This window comes from Cibotium barometz, chromosome 43 (assembly GCF_041138505.1).
Source record: "Cibotium barometz isolate CiBa-2024 chromosome 43, ASM4113850v1, whole genome shotgun sequence".
Lineage (NCBI taxonomy): Eukaryota > Viridiplantae > Streptophyta > Polypodiopsida > Cyatheales > Cibotiaceae > Cibotium > Cibotium barometz.
Genome location: NC_141088.1, coordinates 12593474 through 12608398, shown reverse-complemented (window position 1 = coordinate 12608398; position 14925 = coordinate 12593474). Strand labels below are relative to the sequence as shown.

General features: G+C 40.1%; 1 protein-coding gene across 6 annotated transcripts; it reads right to left on the bottom strand.

The window, feature by feature from the left end:
• Positions 1 to 2946: 2946 nt before the first annotated feature.
• LOC147613541 (2-oxoglutarate (2OG) and Fe(II)-dependent oxygenase superfamily protein) lies at positions 2947 to 6256 on the bottom strand. 6 transcript variants are annotated; one of them, XM_086781512.1, is made up of 5 exons: positions 5960 to 6256; positions 4063 to 5316; positions 3601 to 3977; positions 3310 to 3512; positions 2947 to 3227 (listed from the first exon to the last, which is right to left on the bottom strand). In XM_086781512.1, the coding sequence occupies exons 2-4, from the start codon at positions 5111 to 5113 to the stop codon at positions 3426 to 3428; spliced, it is 1515 nt and encodes a 504-aa protein (XP_086637638.1). In that variant the 5' UTR covers positions 5114 to 5316; positions 5960 to 6256; the 3' UTR covers positions 2947 to 3227; positions 3310 to 3425. The 6 variants fall into 6 exon arrangements, with proteins under 6 accessions (XP_086637638.1, XP_086637640.1, XP_086637639.1 ...); XM_086781514.1 differs by having other exon boundaries at positions 3310 to 3458; positions 3597 to 3977; positions 5960 to 6255; XM_086781513.1 differs by having other exon boundaries at positions 2947 to 3207; positions 3310 to 3458; positions 3597 to 3977; positions 5960 to 6255.
• Positions 6257 to 14925: the final 8669 nt, after the last annotated feature.

The window sequence follows — 14925 nt, the reverse complement described above, 5'->3', positions numbered from 1 at the left end:
ATAAAGGTTCTTTTTCTCGACGACTATTTCCATATTCTTTCTCAATTCCTCAAATGAATTATATTCAATATTCTTCTTTTGAAATATAAGAATTCATGAAATTTACGTAAATTAATTCTACTCATATTTTCACTTTGATAAATAATCATAAATTGAATTATACTAAAAAATTTTCTTTTTCTCATTTAATTTCTTGAACCTCAATTATCATGAAAATTCCTCTTTTTACATTTGATTATTTACATTCCAATATCATGAAAATTTCTCTTTTATCATCAAATATTTCTCATAAAATAAATTCATCTAAGATAAAATATCCATTAATTCAATATACTATGAATTTTTCTTTTTCTATCTAAATGATTGAATTTCAAATGTCATAAGAATTCCTCTTTTATCATTTAAATATTTCTCATAGATAAAATAAATTTATCTAAAATTCATCTTTGAATTTAAATAAAATATCCATTAATTCTAATATACTAAGAATTTCTCTTTTCTCATCTAAATGATTGAATTTCAAATATCATAGAAATTTCTCTTTTATCATTTAAATATTTCTCATAGATAAAATAAATTTATCTAAAATTCATCTTTGAATTTAAATAAAATATCTATTAACTCCAATATGCTAAAAATTTCTCCATCTAAATAATTGAATTCCAAAGGTCATAAGAATTTCTCTTTTATCATTTAAATATATCTATGCAAAAAGATAAATTTAACTAAAATTCTTTTTTAATTTTTAAATAAAATATCCATTATTTTAGTATTTCAAATTTTTCTCTTTTCTCATTAGAATACATCGATCCCTATTGTCATGAAAATTTCTCTTTTATCATAAAAATAAATTACTAGAAATTCTCCTTTTTTCTAATTAACTATTTATGCATAAACATAAAAATTAATTTTTTCATGATTATAATGAGACTACAGTTTGACCAATGGATCTATTACACTCGAAGAGAATTTCGATGATACCATGTTTATACAATTGTGGACAACTGCTTAAGACGGAGGGAATTTCACAAGTTGACCCCTTAACCAGCTTGATCAATGTTTTGGGAAAAGGCCACACAAAACGAAACCAAGGTGAGAACGGGGATTTTCCACAGAAGAAGTAAGCTTAAGCATTCACTGATGATAAGGATGGACTCAAAAGATGGTCACAAAGCATGAGCATCATGGGATTTTAATCATTCATGTAACTTGTAAGGTTTACGAGTCAAGGTGTTCAAACATCATTAAAGTTAGCCAGACATTATTATTTGGGCATAGATTCGCGGACAAAGGAGGACGCCTATGGTTGAAGACCAAGGTTTATCATTTATAGAGACACTTGTTAAAGAAAGCCCAAAAAGGAGATATTTTAAGCATTCAAGGCCACTTTTGGCAAAAAGGAAAAGCATGAATAATTATATTTAGAGCTGGCCAACTCAAAAGGGGAGGGACGCTAAATCATTTAAGGCAAGAGGAAGGGAGTACTTTTGGGGATGCCATAAGCCGACAACAGTTAATGCTTCCTTTCTCTGTTATGGCCGCCTTTGAGTGGCTAGTTGCAGCTATGTTGCACCTACCTTCTGCTAGTCGCCTACAAGCTGGCCAATAGTTGTGTGCTACTACCTTTTTGCTAGTTGCCCTCTAGCTAGCTGTTCAACACTGTGTTATACGATTGGCTAACAACAGACTGGGGAATCTCCACTTTGTGGTTGCAGCAATGTGTTGGCCGTACAAAAAACAAGCTAGTTCTCTCTCTCTCTCTCTCTCTCTCTCTCGACTGGATGCTATTGAGAAGCAAGCTATACAATTGTGAGTCTTTTCCTTTACTGGTTGCTCTTCAAATCGACTGTACAACAATGTTTTCTCTCTCTATACTGACCATACAAAAGACAATTGTCCACCAAGTTTTCTCACACGGAAAAAGCTGTAAACAAAGGCCTGTTTTGGGACAATTTTGGAGCTTGTTTGGGACTGTTTTGTGGCAATGACTTGGCTTGGCTTTTGTGAAGAGGACTTTGTTAGAGTCTCTTGTATGCTTTGTGGAAAGCTGATCATGCACTACGGAAAATCTAGTGCAAGTTGCATCCTCACTTTGGATTCTTTGCAAAGCTTTTCTATGTAATAAAAAAGTTCCTACAAGGGACAAAAGTTCCGAATCAATGTGCTATGTATTTGTATTTTGCGGCTTCCTGTTGTTATCCTTTCTTTGCTATTAAAGTGTCTCTCTTCTAGTCCGGGTCCTATCATACGCGTTAATATCTTTAAAAAAAAGCTGCTCACCCACTCTTTAAAACCAAAGAAAGGTTTGTCCAGATAGAAAGAGTTGGACCTTATAGAGTCCACACATTTCATACACTGGAAGCTAATTTGCATGTACATATTAGAAGTCTGATATAACTTATTAACTCACAAACCCTTGTACATTTAACATAACAAGTACTTGACAATTTCCCACGTGTACCTACTTATAAACAGCAAACTATAGTCACCATTCCAAAGCTCATGAAGGCTTAATATGCTAGCACATCAATTGGAAAATGACACGTTAATCATTCCTTCAAAGTTATCTGACAAGATCAGCTGCTATAAAAGGTGTCAAGGTTCAAATTATCAGCGTATCAAGCAACGGTCACTAGAGCAAGGGCTCCTAGTCTTATCCATTAATAGCTTTGTTATAATTGTGGAGCAATTCACATAAGCTTGAGTTGACCAAAATAGCTTGATTTATCTTTTTATTACAACTTAATGTGGATGTTCTGCACCATATTACATAAAGCATAGCTTTAATGAAGTCAATTAAAAAGGTTCAATTCAGAATGGTTTTCGTAACGTGTGAACTGGTAGGCAGTGGTCTAGAATGCCATGGATTGTGAATTATAAACTAAGCACAGGAAAGGGAACAAAAATGTGCTTTGACAGAAACCAAGACAGAACACACGTACATTAAAATTATCATCTGGACATTATTTTTTTAAAGATGAACTTTAGAAAGAACATGCACCTCGGAGCTGTTTGTGTGGGTGTGCGTTTGTGCACCTGTATGCACAAAGCTCTTCAAACTTAGACATTCAAAGCCACCCCTCAGAAACTCAAAGATTATATCAACCAACCGGACACGAGCATGACAGTTCTTTCATTGCATGCATGATTCAAGTTGAAAGCTGCCAGTGATAAAGTGCTTGAAGCCTGCCTCTGCCTTCGAATTCCCTGAACATAAACATAATTTTCTGCATGGAATTCACATGATACACGCTTCAACATTATCAATCAAGCAAGGAAACTAAAGCCAATAAGCATTCAAGTTTGTACCTGAAGCAAGTATGCCACCAGCAAACAAATCCTTAACATGAAACCAAGCTAGCCAGACGCTCATGGCTTTCTGCAAAATCTTGAGTATATTGTCTTCTTGAGCACCATCATGTACCTCACATGATTTCAGAAGTGTTGGCAATCACACCCTGCCCCAACGGCAACACCATCAAAATCCCTTCAGTGGCAAAGGTAGCATCAATCTGCCATGATCAATCAAGTAACCAGTAAATCTCCACAAAGCCATACTCTCAAAGGCATGCCTTCTAACAGTAAAGAGAACTCACAAACATGGGTTTGTAGACGTGAATGCCTAGAACCCACTGGTCCCATTTCCCCATCTTGTGAAGCCGTCCAGCCGGGTTCATACGCTTCCAAAAAGGCCTGCTTGGCTTTATTAGGAAGATCATGAGGGTGGACAAAAGGAACTCCTGCTGGCCACCCGATCTCTGAGCGTACACTTGCACACGGGCTTTCCAGGCTTGATATGTGCTGCTCTTCACAATCTTTCAGACTGCAAAACCGAATTTTAATCCCCTTGTTATCGGCAATCTCCTGCACCCTTTCCTTGAGAACCCTCTGAGCCTCTAGGCGTAATCTCTTGGAAGGAGCCAGCGGCTTCCCTCTTGGAAGCTGTTTCCGGCGCTTTATCACTACCTTCATGGCTCCTGCAAGCGTAACATTACATGCTGCTGTCAGATAATTCAGATTCACTCCCCAAATTCTGGTATCTCAACAACATACATGACATACCATCAGATGGTGATTGGAATCCATAATTTGAAAACGCTAGCCTGTTTACAAGTTGGTCCATTGGATATGTCCTCTGCATGAAGTCACAAACAGCAACTGGCTGCTGGAAAGGACCGCTCACCCCATGGCCGGCCGCTGTCATGGCTGAGCAATGAAGAATGGCTGAAGGTCTGGGGATAAGTTTGTAAGAAATGGAGCACCTCCCGTAAATATGGCTGTGGAGGGTGCCAACCTCCATCTGATACCGGAGCAAAGCCGGACTGACATAACCTGCCGTACACTGATAGAGAGCCAATCCTGTGTACAAAACCATGTCATGAGGTCCTAAATCCCCATCTGCGAGAAACCACCTGCCCTGCACATCCCTGATATGCAATCCTGGTTTATCTGACTTCACAAGGGTCAACAATCCTTTCTCTGTGTGTGGTTCATGATCATATAATGGCATGTGGCCACTGTCGCCAGCTAGAGCTACGGAAAGATGGCCACCCTGGATCCCCAGTCTTGCATGGCAGGAGACGGAAAGCACGGATGTGGAAAACTCTCCAGGTTTCAAGGGAGTATTATCAAGGAGGTCACTGAAGCAGAAGCTCCGCAGGTCAAGGGAGCGACCAATTGCATCCAATAGCTGGCGTGATGCCTTGCCCAAAAGGGCAAACAACTCTGGCAGTCCCACTGGGGGGTATTCTTCTCCAGTTGTTTGGACTTCCAACGGGTATCCAGGCCGATAGTCATACACCTCACACACATGGTGGGGTTGGGCATAGTATCCTGAAGATCTGTTCCAATCTAGCTGGTCACCCTGTTGAGAACCCGGACTTGGTATGGGCCTTTGATGGAAGAACATCCGAGCTGAGTCCAACACACACTTTACAAGGACATCATCCCCTAGAGGTAATTGGATTATAGCAAAATTGTATTTGGCCAGAGACTGAGCAAGTGTTGCAATTGCATTGTTGTAACTGTCGGAAGCTAGCCCATCTGCAGCAATCAAGTCAATCATCCTTGCACGGCCAGGACATGGAAGAACTGTCCCTTCCATTGCATCCATTCACAGCACTATATCTGCTTAAACAACAGGCATTATCTGACTCTCCTCACTGAGCTTTGAAACCACATGATATGGTGCATATGTATCCCGTAATGCAGCTCATGTACCATGCTGCAGATAAGCATCCTGACCGTTTGGTTGCCAGAACTTGTTATCAAACTCTCTACCGATAAAAGATTCACACTGCTAAACTGATCACTTTACTGGTAGGAAGGATAGAAGAACAAAGGACAATGAGAAAAAAAAATACTGGAACATACTTACAAACATACCATAATCTACCCATACATGCATACAAAACATACCCATACATGTGTATACATACATAACGTACCCATACATGACAAACTCATATATACATACAAAATGTACTCGTACATGGACACTTGCATATACTCCACACACATATGTATAGACATAAAACGTACTCATACATGGACACTATGCACACGAGAGAGCACACACACACACACATATATATAGACGTACATACATACACAAAGTATGTGTACATACACTCATATATACGTAATGTCTAAAAAAACATGGAAATAAATGAAAATGTGACTCTACCAGGAAGCTCAAAAGTAGGGATTAATTGTTCTTATACTTATGTAAAAATATGTAAATAAGAAATTGGAAATTATGCAAATTTAAGGGGGGAAGAGGAGGGGGGGGGTGGGGAGGGGAAAGACAATTATGCAAATAAATAAACACCCCCAAAAGGGGAACAAAAACATTGGTTTCTTTTAGTTTCTGAGCCCATGTAGGGCCGCCTCAGGAAAGCCCAAAAGAACAGACGATTAATATCGATCGGATTAAGAACAAGGAAACCGTTAATCTTACCGAATTCGTGAGGAGTCCGTGGGCCTGAGTCCTTCTATTAAAGCTGAGGCGAAACTGTTTGATGCAGAAAGGAAGGAGGGGGGCGGGGGGCGAGAAATTTAGTGAACCCAAATGCGCAGGTTAAGCCCAAAACAAGATGGATGTTAAGGTTTGGGAGTTCATGCTACAAGAACAAACTTTGTTTGAATTTCTCCTATATTTTATAGACCCACTCTTCACACACGCACCTTGCCTCAGTGCCATAACTTCATCAAAATAAGCAGAGCATGTACCGGTGGCCCAATTTTGGGTGGTATTATTTAATCAGTTGAAGAGAGGTAAACTTAGACATGGAATAAGAGAAGGCTTAGACCTTAGAGTAAGTGTATTAAAAAATCTTTATGTTATGGCTGTAGAGAAGAGAAGAGAATAGGAGAAAACTCAGCCATCCATCTCCCTTGTATGCTTGTCTACTCTTGTATATGTGTGTTTTCTTGCAAGGAGCTCAAGCTCATCACCCTCTCTCCCGCATTATTCTCATGGTATCAGAGTGCCAGCTCACGTAAAGAGCTTTAGAGGCAAGCAAAGGAAGCAGTACACGAGTAAAGGTAACTCCATCTCTTTCCCTTTGATTTGAAGCAAATCTCTGCAGGTAGGTGCTAGGCAAGAGTAGACAGGCACAACAGTAAGGTGCACTATCACCCCCCCTTCATGATGGTAAAGAGGCATTGCATTGTGTAGCTATAATTTAAAGGATCCTCATGGTTTTAGAATTTTCATTTGAGGCCATTTTTTGGTCCTCATTTCGGCTTTGCAAGTTTTCCATATGCATTCTGTGAAAGTGTCAATTTTGATTTTGCATGCACAATTTTTGGTTTGGTGCAAACTTCCGATGGAAAAATCATTGCCTAGCTGCCTATGCAGAGAATTTGAGATTTACAAGTTATTGATGGATGTATTTTTATGCGACTAGTTTACATGAAGTTGCGGTACAACATGTTTACAATACCATCGTGTTGGAGATTGCATGTTTGTTGTTAAGTGGAGAAGTTTTTTCTAGCACTATCCCACATTGTGAGCGAGAAGCTAGATAAGAACAACTTTCAAGCATGAAAATTTAGAATGAGAAACTTCCTTAAAGGAAAAGGACACTAGGAGTTTGTTTTGAGTGATGAGACAAGAAGGAGCCGAAGCTTCCTAAAGAAAATGTCACTGGGGATGCATCATCTAAAGCCTCATCATCAACAACCAAGGGTGCCAAACTAGCACTAGCCAGAGTCCTAGTTAAGGACATAAACATGGATGAGTTAGGAGAGAATATGCTCAACTGTTTAGGCCAGCAGAGTGGTGGCAGGGATAGCCTTAAGGGCAACCTCAAAGCCAACCCTAGCCAGCACCTCAAGCATGATACCCACATCTATTCCCATGAAGTATGGTACCAAAACCATACAAGTACGGAGTGCCCAATGCTGAGACCTAGAAAACAATAGTATTGTACTCATTGTTACAGAAACCATGACATAGCTCATTATTGGTACCAAGGAAACCCCACACCATAACCTATGATCCTAGTGCCAAAGTAACCATTGGCCTTACAAGCCTCACTAATCACTCCTCATTAAGGCATAAGCTCTAGGGCCTACATATCAAAACCTTGTACCATGAGGAATATATAGACAGCCGCCAATGCCATACCCACCTTCAGTATTACCACCCCACTTGGTTCCTGCTGCACCAATACTATGAGCAATACAATTCATATGGATATCGAGAAGAACCCCTAGCCCCATTGACTATACCTCTCTATTCAAAGCCATGGTGCAACAAAAAGAGAGAGAGAGAGAGAGAGAGAGAGAGAGAGAGAGAGACCTCAATGATATGGCACACAGACCATTGATGCAATGCTTCCACATGGTAAGGGCTTGTATCACATTATTGCACGAGTGTCCTTATAGAGCCACGATCAATGATATGGCACACAGACCATTGATGCAATGCTTCCACATGGTAAGGGCTTGTATCACATTATTGCATGAGTGTCCTTATAGAGCCACGATCACCCCTAAGAGTGTCTCAACTCCATACCCCAATGTCATTCCATATGGAGGCACATGTTATAAGTGTGGATTTGAACATGCTTTTAAGGATTATCCCAACACAGTGAAAATTACGCCAATGACTGGAGCATCAGCTACATTCATGAGCCTTAACTTATTAAGTGTACAAGGTGGACTTATTCATACATCCCCCTTAATGCTATCACAAAGCTCTAAAGCAAGTCGAGGATAATTTCCAAGGAAACATCCAAATCAAGTCAAGGGAAGTTGCACAGGAAACATTCAAGATAACAAAGGAGCAAAAATATGGCAAGCTTCGACCTCAAAGCCAATAGCCCTTAAGCTAATGACACAAGCCCCCAAGGCTACATCAGCCCCTAAAAAGGCCAATGAACCAAACCTAAAGGTCCAAAAGAAGAATACCTCGAAGAGCTTACAAAAATGCAATGCATAATCAATTGTCAAGGATGTCATGACTAGTAAAAGTGGTTCCAATGATAGCTCCAAAGCTACCTCCATTGCGGAGACATCCATCAATCTCTTACTTAAACCTGCTCTTCCCAAAGAAAGAAACCCATAAACTATGAACACCTTCCAAAGAAACTCAAGGAATACTCTAACCCCTAGACTATGAACACCTTCCAAATAAACTCAATGAATATCCCAACCCCGTGTTAGAGAAAGAGAGAATGAAACGAGCCAAAGAGCTTATAAGAAAGGTACAGGCTGAACTAGAGCCAATGTTAGAGCAAGGGGTCAAGTGAATGTTCTTAGAGAATATTTTTCTTCGCAGATCTTAAAACTTACACTTTTAAAATTTGCAAGTTTTTCTTCAACATTTACAGTCTTTGCACTAAAATATAAAAAAATGCTTAAAATTTTATCAATTTGAAAGAAATTTAAAATTAAAAAAATAAAATTTACAAGTGATATCATGAATTTTGCAAGTGTGTTGTAAGGGTTTGCGGGTTTTCTATGAACATTGGGTCAAGCATGAACTAGAAAGGCTGAACTAGATCCAGTGTTAGAGCAAGGGGTCAAGTACGAACCACTGACCCTACGTGAGCTAATCCCTGACCCCATCCTAGAGACAATATTAGAACTAATGAGGGAACCTCAATGCTTTCCAAAGGCCTTGACCAAAACCATAACCATTCTTAAGAGGCTACAAAAAGAGCCAGTTTCTAAGCCTCTTCCTTTGGAACCAATCTGATCAAATTTCGCATTGCTAGATGTAATAAAGGGAGGAACTACTGGGAGGTGAAATCTGGGGTCATCATAGTTACCATAATATTTTCTTCGGTGTGATACGTGTGATGACTTCATTTTGACCCCATCAGAGGCACCACCTCCTAGGGAAGTGCACATCCCCTACACATTGGTAGGAGGTCCAAGTTAACTTCTAAGTATGAGCTAATTGAGTGCACGAGGGACATAGTAGACCTCACAGCCTTCTTCCAAAACACAGAAACAGATCTCATACATCTAATGACCATTCTTTGATTCTATATTAACCTCCTTTCTCAAGTCAAAAGCTATCCTGAACCAGATGATCTCTCCTCTTTGGTTCACCAATATCTGTAGCCTCTCTTTCCTCTTCAGCTTCACAACATCCTAGACCTGTTTTTCCCCTAGTATACAGTACCTCAATTTAGGTCTAACTGAGCCTTGTCCGATAGTCCTTTGGATACCAAGTTTGTTCCTAGTTGATCCCCTTCTTGTCATTCCAGAGAAATCCATTCTCTTTGCTCCTCAGTCATCATGACACATTTGGATCTAAAGTATCCCAGCCCTTCTTGTTGTTGTGCTTCCCCTGATTCTGTCCCAGCATAAACCTGAGATCACCCAATCAAGATTTAGCTACCCGATGATCTCTCTCACACAAACTGTTCAATCTAGGAACCCAATTCATGCTAGAAATCCATGCTTATTCTTTGAATTCTACACAAACCCTCTGAATTGATGAAGTTGAACCAGTATAAAATAAGTTTGATTCCTTTAGCTTAGGACATATACAAGCTTAAGACTTAGAATTCATAATCAATAGCCCACTATTCAAACATGAAACCATCAGATACAGAGCACTTGTTGGGACAACCTCACAGCACTATGTTATATACAAAACTCACAACAACAACCCCTTCTTAAATTAACAACAACAAGATAGAAAAAAACGATTGCTACTTTACGCTTTAAAATATGAATTGATTGATCAAGCTAAAGAAGATGAAGTCCTCTTTGATGAGCTTCCAGCAACAAGTGATAGCCAGCCCACAACTGACATCAACTCCAATCACTAACAGATGCTCTAGGGAAGAACCATGTTCTAATAGAGAAGGTGTCCTTCAGGTTCTCTAGCCCCCTAATTCACTTGGACATTTACCTGTACAACCACATCTGCTATGGTTCTAAATCCCACATACCCAAATTATCCCCCAAAAAAAACTCTACAACTTCCAATCACAACCTCTGATATTGATGTTTCCTCTTAATTCAGGTTTAATTCAAACTTCTAACACTCAATTCATCATTCCTTGTTACCCAACTCCATGTTCATTCAACACCTCAGCTCTCTCTCTCTTCTCTGGTTTGTGTAAAACTTGACATTTTTTCCTATCTCCCATGCTTCTATTGTGCACCCCTGAATGCTAAATTAGCAATAACATACTCTTACTATTCTTAATTTCTAGATTTCTTCTCTTCCCCAACTAGTGGTTTCCTCTCTCCATGCCAAGTGGACTACCACTTATGTTCATGAACAACCATAAGTTATTCTTAATATCATCATACATCCATTCACTTATATCCATCACCCCTACATTATGGACATGCTATGGCTATTCACAGCCATCCTCTCTCATATTTGTACTCCCAACAAACTTATGCTACCATGTGAACAAATTCCATGTGGATGTTAGATGCACACAACCATATATCATCATCATGAACATTACCAAAACCATAGCTTATTTTCAACACTCTCTACATGCAACTAAGTCATCTACTATCAAGCACCAAACCATACCATGTGAACAAATTCCATGTGGATGTTAGATGCACACAACCATATATCATCATCATGAACATTACCAAAACCATAGCTTATTTTCAACACTCTCTACATGCAACTAAGTCATCTACTATCAAGCACCAAACCATACAAATCTACGGGTTGCCTATAGCTACTCTTTCTCATATTTACACCTACCATGGGCTTCTTGCTAGGGCTTTGACCCCTCTTGCATTACCAAAATTTTCCTCACATCATGCTAATCTAGTGAGGTTGAATTTCCCAATAAAGGGAAAATCAATGCTACATACCAAGGTCGACAGTGTTCAGCACTCCAAAATAATCATCTGGATCCATTCGGCCATGTCCAATAAGCCACTCATCATTTGTGGCTCACCACTATCCCTACCAGCCAGATCGAGTGTCCTCAATTATTACACTCTCATGTACACACTAACCTTAGTCACACTCATCTTATCGGCCAGCCTCGTTACATATCAACTATCAATTTTCAATCTTAAACCATGTGTAAGAATCAAAGAAAGAAGAAAAAAAGCGCTAAAGAAAGTAGTGTGTTAGAATTTTTACCAAACAAAGCTTCTACGTGGGCCCACCTTTTTTCCCAATGCCCATGCATGTCCCTTGTAATATCTATAAGTTGTGCATGTAATAGACACATAGGCATTGTTCTTTCACAAACCTGCATTGAGCCTCATCACCGATAGTCATCCAAGTATATCTTTAGATGGGGGGACAATGGCGGGTGCAAGCATGGCCAATGGTATGACCTATCGCCTATACCATCTTACAATTAGCAGGACCTTGTGATGCCTTGTCTTCAACCACCCCACCCATTAAATCCACCCTACCTTCAGCTCATTTATTCTTAATGACACCAAGTCCATCGAGCCACAGAGGCTGCACATAGCGCTCTACAGTGGGCACCATGCATAAAGCCACTGCCATGCATCTAACAAGCTACTGATCTTGACTCCCTATAAGAAAAGGGATGTCAAGTAAATGCTTAGTAAATGTCAAAGAAAGTAGCAAAACAACAATTGACAAAAGGAGTTGTGTTGGAGATATCCTTGTGATGGAGTACACCTACACAGGCACACCTTTTGACCATTTGCCTATGCATATGTACCTACATATTTCACACGAGCATCATAATTTTTTTTCACTTGTTGCATCTCACAGTACACACAAACACATGCACCTGCAACAACTAACCTCAGTAATGCTAACCCTCCAGATACATCTATGGATGAGGAGACCATGGCAGGGGCACAAGCCTGGCCCATGGTACGACCCATCGCCTGCTGGAGAATCCTTAACCTTGCAGCAGGTACCTCCCTCAAGCTTCCATGCCTATATCCTAGGCTTTGACTCCAATTCACCCCAGTAAAACCTTGCCCTTGCTACTGCAACATATTTATCAAGCAAAGCCCCATTTGCACATACTACCCCATCATGCCAAGCTATCTCGGACCTCCATCTAGCCATGCCAATCATTCCATGGTGGTCTTGGCACTAATTTCACCATTCACAAGCTATCCCAGAACTCCATCTAACCATGATAATCATTCCATGGTGGTCTTGGCACTAATTCCACCTCTCACAAGGTGTGAAATGCTTCTCCAAGCTACCTCATACTGAAGGGTCCACACCACTTCCACAACCAAAGGAGGCCCGACATGAAGAACTTATACATCACCTATCACTTTCTTTGCTCGCACGACAAACTACATGCCATCAGGGCTGCCCAAAGTTGCCCATCACCTTGCCCTATCATCTAGCTGGCGGATTGATCCTAGACTAAATACTTAACCTAGATCGAGCCAACTATGTGGTGTATTTTGGACCATCCACTTATTGGCAGAGTAGCTTCACTATCGACTTGGGTGTGACACAAGGACACGATCCCATTACAAAGGGGGGCATGTTAACCACTCCGTTGGTTAACATGGTTTCACTTGCCTGACCTACCATAAGGTACTTTGGCATCTTACTTGAGAGAACATGCACTTATCTATTGTAAGACAGTGCTAGAACATATAAAGCGGCCTTACCATGTGCTCTTCCCCTGCTATTTTTGAGAGACAGCCATCACGAAGGACAATCTCTTTTTGCCTCCATCTAGGCATTGAGAGCCCTTCACCCCTTTGGCAAGGAGAATTCCAGTGTGATAATGGAGTGAGGATGCGACATATGAGCTAGTTTACCCACATGGGAAGTTGCATTTACGGCCCTAAGGCAAAACCCAATGATACATGCTTTGGCAAGGCTAAGGTAATATCTTAACTTAAAAACTAATATTATCCATCATCAAGAGCCACTATAAATATCGGGCTCTATTAAGAGACAATAATATCCCTCATTAAGATCCAATATTGTCCCTTATCAAAAGCTACTACAAACACATTGGTCTCTATCATCCACCATGCCATGGTGCTATGAGAAAAAAAAACATGTGTTGTGAGATAATAATATTTATCTATAAATAACAGTATTTACGTCATATTATCCCTCATCAAAAGCCACTACAAACACATTAGTCTCTATCATATCCATTCCATGGTGCTATGAGAGAAATAACACATGGTATGAGATAACAGTATTTACCTATAAATAACTTAGTGCACATGAGATGTGGTAGTATTTGCAGTATTTACATCTATAAATACTACCATCCATGTGGTAGTATTTACAGTATTTACATGAGGTGTGGTATTATTTATAGTATTCACGTGTAAATAACTCACCTATTGTGTAGTGTAGCTATACTTGTGTAGCTATACTTGGTAGTGATGTGTGCAAACACACTAGGACTAGTCGTGGCACTTTTTCCCTCTTTAGGAGGTTTTTTCCCCTTGTGCTAGTATACACCCATCTTGGAGTATACTTATCTTCTTGATATAACACACACTCATTATCTATCTATCATCTCATTGTGTGCTCCCTTGTGCTTCTCCACTGTGTGTGTGTGTGTGTATGTGTGCGCGCGCATGCGCACATTCCTACAACCCTATTTCCAACATTTGGTATTAGAGCATATGCTCCTCGCCCCTGTGTTGCTACTTATCCTTCACCCTGAGTTGCCTATCTTCTTGAATTGGATCAAGGAGCCCTTTTGGGAGAAGAAAGAGGACCGTGAAGTGTGCAAATTTTTGTTTCAGGTATGTTTTGGAGGCCACTCGTGTTTCAGGTGTGTTTTGGAGGCTATTTGTGCGGTTTTCGATTTTCTATAGACATCTTCGGGGAGCAGATTTGCATTGTTCTTCATCGAATTATGGTATTATAGTTAAATACTATAAATACTACCTGTTGTAAATAGGGTTTCAAAAATGCACACGCGTGTGCGTGCACACACACACACATAGTGGAGAAGCTCAAGGGAGCACACAATGAGATTATAGATAGATAATGAATGTGTGTTGTACTAAGAAGATAAGTATACCCCAAGATGGGTGTATACTAGCACGGGGAAAAACCCCTCCTACTAAAGAGGGAAAAAGTGCCCGAATTGGTGTCCTAGTGTGTTCACACACATCACAACCAAATATGGCTACGAATCCCCCTTGTGAGTGATGATGTGAACAAGGTATGAGCTGGCACTATAAGTACAAAGATGTGCCAAGCTCTTTGGACTGTTGTGATAGGGAGCCCAAACTAGTCCCCAAAGGGAAGTAAGTTTAAATCTTTGCAAAAAGCTTCAAACTTCTTTCGTGGGAGAGCCTTTGTGAATAAATATGCCAAGTTGTCCTGTATTGGCATATAAGCTCAGCTGATTTTCCCTGTAGAGCATTTCTCCCTGATATAACGATAGTGCACATCAATGTGCTTTGTGCAAGCATGAAAAATTGGATTCCTCGCAACTGCCATAGCACTCTAACTATCAGTGAAGATGGTAGTGGTTG